Consider the following 8,312-nt stretch of genomic DNA (forward strand, 5'->3'; position numbering starts at 1 on the left):
CCCGCCGCCCGGGAGCCCACAGCTGACACCTTTCTCCCCCCAGCTAGGCGCGCCCCGCCCAGTGAGTCCCCTGGGCTGCAGTTGCTGGGCGCGACCCCGCCCCTGGGAGGGGTAGACCCCGCCTCGGCTCTGCGGAGTCCGAAGGGAAGGCTCAGACCCTTTCCTCACCGTTCTCGGAAAAGGCCTCTCGGCTTTGACCTTCACCGTTTTAGCGGTCGCCTCCCTGACCCCCACCTTTGCTCCCCGTTACCGGCTGACGAGGCCCGCGTCAGGACCAGCCTGGGCGGGAGTGCGGCGCCGAATGCCGTTTCCTCTCCGATATCAGCCGCTCGCGCCACGGGGAGTGGGGGAGGGAGGGCGGAAGCCTAGAGGAGGGTGGGGCAGGGAGGGGCGGGTACGCCGGCCGGGGCTCCGCCTCCTCTCGCGAGACTGGAGACCTCCGCTGCCCCGTCTCCCCTTTCAAAACCCTAGTGGCGGGGGTGGGATACGCCCCAGGCAGTCTCAAGCCTGGCGGCCGGCGCCCTCCCCCGAGTCTAGCTACTCAAATCGATCTGAAACCCGACTGCCGGGAATGAGCGAGTGGGCCTAAACCTCGGTCCCCCGACGCGCGGGCCTGGCCCCGCTCTCTAGGCGCAGGGGCGAAGGGAGCCGAGCCCCGCTGACTCAGGGCCCCCTGCGCGTCGAGGCCGGGTGAGGACCCGGGTGAATGGGGAGGCGCTGAGGCTTTCGAAATCAGTGACAGCGAAAGGCTGGAGTACGGGAAGGGGAGACGAGCATCTGTGGGTAAGAGACACGCTCTGGGCTTGGTTTCTAGATACTTGACGTCGCTTCCCCAGACACCCCGATGAACCGGGAGCCAGCCGCTCACTGCTCCCCAAACCCAGACTGCGTTGAGATGCCGCTAAGGAGGCCGACAATTAGTGCTGACAGTTTTTTCTTATCATTTTTCCACTTAGAGGCAAATATAAGACTATAGGGAGAGTGGCTTGTGTATGCGTCTGGCCAGAGAAACTTCTTGGGCTGGGTTAATATTAACTCCGGGACTCAACAGGACACCAGTTCCCTTGGGCAAAGTACTGGTGCTGGCCAAAGGCCCTCCCCTCTCACCCTCCCCTGAGAAGCGGAGCTGCCTTTAAAACTTCATCTACACTGCGTGCCACCATGGACTGTTCCTGCCGGGAAGGCTTTGAAGGCCTGTTGTAAAGCCAAAATAATTGTTGGGAAGTATTTTGCCAAGGGAAAGTCTTCCCGATTTTAAGGATAAACCCATTTGCTGCTCTTACAACTGACTAATATTGATGACAGGTCAGTCTTTTGGGGAAAATAGGCTAGAGCTGTGATACTGACCTTTAAAAAATATGTTGATCATCACATGCAGTCTTAGAGATTCACAACAAAACTCCATGGTGCATCCTTAGCCATGTTGCCTTATGACATTGTGTGGTCACTGTTAGGGCAGGTGACATAATAAACTGGAAGAACCATTGTTCAGTCCCCAAAGTGTGATTTTCCAGTAAGTGCTTAGGTCTCTTGGCCATGTTAGGAGAGCAAAACAGTGTGGTTGTTCGCGTAAATCCAGTGGGCATCTAGGATGTGCATGCAGTTTCTGACAGGTTAGACTACATAGCCAAAATGTGGACATTTTTAGAGGATCTTCTGTTTTATGTAAAAACAATCATAAGGAAAAAAGAATACTGTGGAGTTTTGTTGTTTAAGATATAAAGGGGCTCCTGTGAAGGCTGTATCAATATAAGTACTTTATACCTTTTAAACTTTCTCTGAATTATGGTTAGTAAAGGACATTGAAAGTAACAAGCTCAATATATAGGTGCTAATTTTAATAACTTTTGTAACTGAGTACACACTGGTACCTGCAAAGAACAGAGTATGTAAATGGGGATTTAAATCTTAGTTAGAAAAGGTTTTAAATACAAATATAAAACATAAGGACCACAACAATCTCTTTCCATCTGAGATTACTTGATTTGGATTTGTCTTTTAGGTCTACTGAGCACATTGCTTACCATCTTTGGACAATGTTTCCTTACTATAGGTATTCAACAAATACAATAAAGCTAAAAAGATGGATAATTTGCTAAATAAGTTGCTCTTTCTTGAGGTAAGGACATAGCCTGGGTGCTACAAATATGTTAAAATCATATTGAGGGGAAATGTTTAGCAAATTATTTCACTGCAAAACAATTTCTAGAAGTTTTAACTATGTGTCTTCTTAGTTTTAGAGCAGGCACTCATTTTTATTTTCAGTTAGTCCTTCTTCAGCTATAACCAGAAGTGCTGCAGCAGATATTTCATGACTAAATACCTGCCTTTAGAGAGCTTATCTCTAATTGACAAAATAAGTGATTACTATATAAAAAAGCCAATTGTTGACTATTTTTAAATTTCAATATTGGCCTTGTGAAGGGCAAGGTCGAGGGATTTGAAATGCCAGGAAGCAGAAAGCAATCAACAGCAGAGGACATTTTGCTGGTACCTAATAAAGAGAACACTTGAAGTAAAAGAGATGTGATAAATTATCAGCAGAATGCCATTATTTTTCTTCTTAGGTCCCCAATGTGTGAGGGCCAGCTACAAGAATCAGGCACAAATGAGATATGACTGTTCTCCAAGCTACCGAGGTTTAAAAGAAAGACTACAGATATATTCCTTATTATTTATCTTCATAAACTATACATAAACTCCGAAGGAGCAAAGTGTGTTTTTGTATGATTTATACATTAATGTTCAATAAAAATAAAACTGGTTGTCATCTTCTAAACACAAAGCTGATACATATGTGGCAGATATCCCCAGTTTATAACTGTGTAAAATTAAAGTCATGGGAATGACTACTTTCTGAAGATCACTGATAGGATAAGGGCTTAGACCAGATTATATTATTTTTTTCTTCTCTTTCCCCGTCCCTTCTCTGTCCTCAAATATTGATAGCTGAAAAGAAAAGTAAGTTAATCATAATCAGCACTATGCTGTTTTATGTGGTAAAATCAACAGCAGAATGTTATTTAAATTACCACGGTTGAGGGGTGGGGAATTGGGGAACATCTGTAATACTGTCAACAATGAAATAAAATAAAAAATAATTTAAATAAGTACATAAATTTCCATGGTTGTCCAAATTTGTAAATTGGGTTTTCTTTTTCATGAGTTAACAGTGGTCTGTTGTCTGTCAAAAATAGACACATACTTTCCCCACTTACATTTTCTTAAAGGGAAAATAATGGCCACAAGTTAAAATGTAAGCGCCTTGAAGGCAGGGACTTTGTCTTATTTTCTGTTGTTTCCCTGGCACACCTACCTGTACCTGGTACATTGGAGCTCAATAAATCTTTGTTGAATGGTCTTTTTCTCTTCTGTAAAGTAGAATCAAGTCAGAATGATCTTTTTTACTAATTCTTGTTATGAAGCTATTTCATTAGCTTTCTTACATGAATATCATAATTGGAGGTGGAAAACACACACACAGTGCAGGTGGTTCTTTTACGTTATGATTCATTATCTGTAATTGTGAGACATAAAATTCTGAGAGAGATTTACGACCTAGAAAAGGATGACGGAGCAGTTACTGTCAAGCAGCAGCGGACCAGGTAGACCACACGCGCATTAAGTCATCCAGTAAATCACCTTTTTTTAAACGAGAGAACATGGAGGACCTCTCAGCCCCCTTCTGAAGGCTTTGAGCAGGTAAGTTGTGGGGGATTAGCACTGTGACAGAGCAGGAAAACCAATCACCTTTCCTAGTCATGCTTAGTTTACATACTATATTCTTATTAAATTTCAAGTCTTCCTTTTTCATTGAAAGTAAAATCTAATTTTTGTTTTTATAGCTGTATAACCATTCAACACACTGATTTGAGGGGGAAATTCCTTCCAGTAAGAGATTACCTCCAAATATAATTTATTGTAGTTAGCAAATATAAAATGGCACGTAAACTCTACATTAGCCATCAGCAAAGTAAGTAACATACTTAAGTAAACTAATTAGTATAATAGTCATATCTAACAAATGGGAATAAAATTAATTTTGAACTAATTTAGAATTCGAAACTAAAATTTTTTTATTTTTATAAATTTATCTTTATTGATTTCAGGGAGAGGAAAGGAGAGGGAGAGAGATAGAAACATCAATGATGAGAGAGTCATTGATTGAGCCCACAACCCGGGCATGTACCCTGACCGGGAATCGAGCCCCGATCGCCTGGATCCTAGGTCGACATTCAACTGCTGAGCCACACCCAGCCGGGCTAAAATTTTTTTTTTAATCTTAGATTTTGAACAGCAGCTTCAAAGCTCAGCTTAGAGTTTTTAAAAGACTCAAGCTTTTGCCTGGCCAGTGTGCTTACCGGTTAGAGCATCCTCCCATGCACTTAAAGGATCATGGGTTTGATCCCTGGTCAGGACACATACCCAGGTTGCAGGTTCGATCCCCTGTCAAATTAGTCACCAGGCAAAACTATTGTCTCGTACTTATTAATTGTGTTAACTAAATCATACAATTCTGTCTATTCTTTGGAGCATTTAACTGTTTTCTGACTTTATAGTATATTAGTACAGCATTTGATTTTAAAAACTCGCTTTCTCATATTTACGCTTTTTTAAAACATTAAAATTAAGCAATAAAGAAGTATTGACAGCCCGGGAGGCATGGCTCAGTGGTTGAGCATCGACCTATGATCCAGGAGGTCTTGTTCAATTCCTAGTCAGGGCATATGCCAAGGTTTCGGGCTCAATCCCTTGTAGGGGGCATACAGGAGGCAGCCTATCAATGACTCATCATTGATGGTTCTATCTCTCCCTCTCTCTGAAATCAATAAAAATTTTAAAAATTTTAAAGTTAAATAAAATTTGTAAAAAAAGTATTGACAATTTCACAATTCACACTATGCTTTACTGTATATATTAAAAAGACATATAATAAAAAATACATAATGGTATAAGGTGATATAAGTAAAAACCCTTCTCCCCACTCTCCAACCTTCCAGTGTCACAACTATAAATACAAGTTTCTTTAAAATACTGAAATTTAATATTCTAACAAGTCACAAGGCCTTGTTTCTTCTCTATTGGTTTGTTTTACATAATGCAGAGATAGCATTAAAATATTAAGCCTTCCTACTGTTATAGAGGATTGAAACAGTTAATTTTATAATAAAATATCGTTAACACTGGATTGCCACAGCCTGTTTTCTTTACATTTAATATTTATTCTTCCTCATTAATAGCTCATATACACACATCCAAACCCTACTGATCATCAAAATTTTATAGTCTTATCTTGTAAGTGTAGCATATATATAATTAAACAGTTGGTAAACATATAGAGATTGAGCACCGATAAGGCCCACAAGGTACTGCTGTGCAATGTATCTACCAACAGGTTGATTAGGCCAGTTGTTATATTTGACAGCAAGAAAAATATCAACTGGTTTCTGTTTAAAGCTGTGATTAAACAAAGACTGGATTTCTTTCTTTTAGCTTCAGAGACTAGAGATTCTGCATGCTTTTTATTTGTAGCAGGAGACTGGATAAGTTTCCAAGAACATGGTACTAGAGCCCCTTGAATTAGAAATTTGGCAAAACTCAAAATTATATCGCCCAGTAATAAACTACTCAGAAGAATCAGGCTAGAAGCAACTATCCAAATACAAAAGGCTAAATTGGCCATTCTTCGAGATGCTACTTCTACATTTACCTGAACTATGTAAAGAGATACAAAGAGGCTAATAGCTGTCAGTAGAATACAGTATGCTACTTTTATCCAGTCTTTGATATGTGATCTTTTTTTAAGCACATATGACCCTGTCTGCACACCAGCCATGTGTATTGCCACATACCCCAAGGTAGATATTATTCCTTCTCGGTTGGCATTTAATAAACCAACCCTTGTGCCACTGCCATCAGTGCCATACAAAATTAACCTTTTCAATGGGGTAAAGTCCAGGGCTAGCTGGTATAATATGGTAATGCTGATGGCCACAATCCAAGATTTATTTGGGGGGAAAAACATCAAAATCAGTGATGTTATCAATTTCACAACTATTAAGGTAAAGAAAAAGTTCCAGTGAACTCCATACTCAGTTAAATGTTCCTGATAGCCTATGGATTTTATAATGATTAATCGTCCCATTCCTAGGAAGACTAATGGCCGAACAGAGTACAATGACTTTAGGAAATAATCAAACCTGGACCCTTCCATACATTTTCTCCTAATCTCTGGACAAACCATTGCAGTCCCAAAAACAAAGCCTCCTACTCCAAAATCCATTGCTCCTGTCCCATAGAGCTCAGTTTTGGCAAATCTTCTGGGAAAAAGTGGGAAGTCCACAGCCAAAATGGCAACAGCAGTAAATGCACTGTTAATTACACGGAAACAGGAAATGGCTGGAATGTATTCTGATTCTACACTAATTTTTAAGAATTTTTCAAGGATTTTCTGGACAGGCATTCTGGCATAGCAAGTTCTCCGGCAGTATATTTGATAGAACAGCCCTGCTCCAAAGACAATTACAGTGAGGTACTCAAGGTAAACAAATGAAGACAAAATGGTCAAAGTGGTCACCTGGGGAACTATTAGGAAAACAAAGTCAATGAAGAATCGCGTTCTCGGGGTATGTGAAAAAGAACACAAGCGCTGCGAGAGAACGAGCAGGAGCCCTCTGCACAGGATACACAGTCCAGGCAAGCACAAGCCCTGGGTAATTTCCAGCACGCTGGTTCCATTGTGGTTACTGACAAAAGCTTCCTTCATCTGCTTCTGAGACATTTTTTCTTCTGCCTGTGAAAACAAGAGCAAAGGAATGCATTCGTGGAAATCAACAGCAATGTCCTTGTGCAAGTGGCATATACATGCACCTGTCTTGCTTTTATTCTTACCCTTGTTTCAAGAATAGAACCTAGGACTTGTGACCACCGCCCCCCAAGGATTGTGGGAAGAAGCCTAACACTTATACATTAGGATAAGAATGTCACACTAATGGTGTGAAATTATTGGTTAAAAAGCTTTAGCTATCTTCAGGAAGAAAGTCCATTTGGGATATAAAGCCTGAGAATGGAACCACAGACGGATAGAAATTCCTATTACAGAACATAGTATATGTCATGAAGACTATGTAATGAAAACCGAATACACAGAACTAATGACTTTAAGTCAAATCCGAGACACAGGGGAAGAGGGACAGGGGCAGAGGAAGTATTCAAGTACACGTTAGAGGTGGGCACCTTGGTTTCGGTTCGGAGCCCCTCTGAAACTACTGCCTCTAGGACAAGCATATGAGTCCTCCAGTGACCTCCTGAGCCGCAGACTGCTCCTGACATTTACAGAGAGCCAAATTTCACATTGGGTACAGGTAGGCAGAATGAATGGTAATGGGGGGGGAGGGTATAGCACATATTGTTTTAAAAGGATATAAAACGCCTCTCAAATAATAAATAAAACGCCTCTCTGCCACATGTCAATGTCTGAAGAGTGGCACACACGAAGAACACATTTGTTGGCCAAAGAAGAACCACGTTGAATAAATGAATGCACGAAGGTCTGAGCCCAGCAACAGTTCTTCGCGGTGAGAAACCGATCGGCTGGCCTTTAAAAATAAGAGTCCTTTTCCACCACGGCGTCGGGCCCTTCCTTGCACGTCCCGTGCTCCGGCTGGTGTCGGGAGCCGTCCCGGCAGAGGGCCATCCACCTCGGTCGGCTCGTCCGGCTACCGCCACACCGGCGGCTTCCGCCTCCCGAGCCGCGCTTCCGGCCAACGGGGGGCGGTGCGCGCTTCCGGGCCGGCGGGTTGGCGCGCGCCCGGCCGCGGCTGGCGCCCGTTTCCCACGCCGCCTGTCACGGGGCGGCGCAGCCCAGGTCCTCGGGTCTGGCCCAGGGCCGGTCCCGCAGAGGGGCCCGGCGCGGGAAAGGCGCGTCACGCGCCGCACCACCGCTCAGCCCCCGCGGCGAGGCCTATCGGGGCGACAGTCCGAGGCCCCGGCGCGGCATTCGGCCATGGCGGCCCCTGTGATAACGCCGAGCCCAGTGCGGGCCCGGAGACCCAGCAAGCCCTGCCTCCCGCGCCTCTCCCGCCGGAACTCCCGAGGCCTCCCTTGCACTCCCGTCTTACCCCAGACTCTCAAAATACGTGGTCCCAAGCGGAGACCGCAACTCCCGATCCCCGCATCCCGAGCGGGCCACGTGCGCCCCGCGCCGCGTGTGCGCGCCCCGCCCCGGGGAGGAGCCGGCGGGCCCGGCCGCTCGGCCAGAGCGGCTGCGGCGGGTGCGAGCCCGCAGCTCCTCTCTCCGGTTCGCTCCCGCC

General features: G+C 44.4%; 1 protein-coding gene across 2 annotated transcripts; it reads right to left on the reverse strand.

Annotated features, from left to right (window-relative positions):
- Window positions 1–4,840: 4,840 nt before the first annotated feature.
- Window positions 4,841–8,168, reverse strand: PIGW (phosphatidylinositol glycan anchor biosynthesis class W). Of its 2 annotated transcripts, none has more exons than XM_087825649.1 (2): window positions 8,121–8,168; window positions 4,841–6,793 (listed from the first exon to the last, which is right to left on the reverse strand). In XM_087825649.1, the coding sequence occupies exon 2, from the start codon at window positions 6,779–6,781 to the stop codon at window positions 5,273–5,275; it is 1,509 nt and encodes a 502-aa protein (XP_087681775.1). In that variant the 5' UTR covers window positions 6,782–6,793; window positions 8,121–8,168; the 3' UTR covers window positions 4,841–5,272. The 2 variants fall into 2 exon arrangements, with proteins under 2 accessions (XP_087681775.1, XP_016058997.2); XM_016203511.2 differs by lacking the exon at window positions 8,121–8,168 and adding an exon at window positions 7,237–7,305.
- Between the last annotated feature and the right edge of the window lie 144 nt (window positions 8,169–8,312).

This window comes from Miniopterus natalensis, chromosome 17, assembly GCF_054644295.1.
Source record: "Miniopterus natalensis isolate mMinNat1 chromosome 17, mMinNat1.hap1, whole genome shotgun sequence".
Lineage (NCBI taxonomy): Eukaryota > Metazoa > Chordata > Mammalia > Chiroptera > Miniopteridae > Miniopterus > Miniopterus natalensis.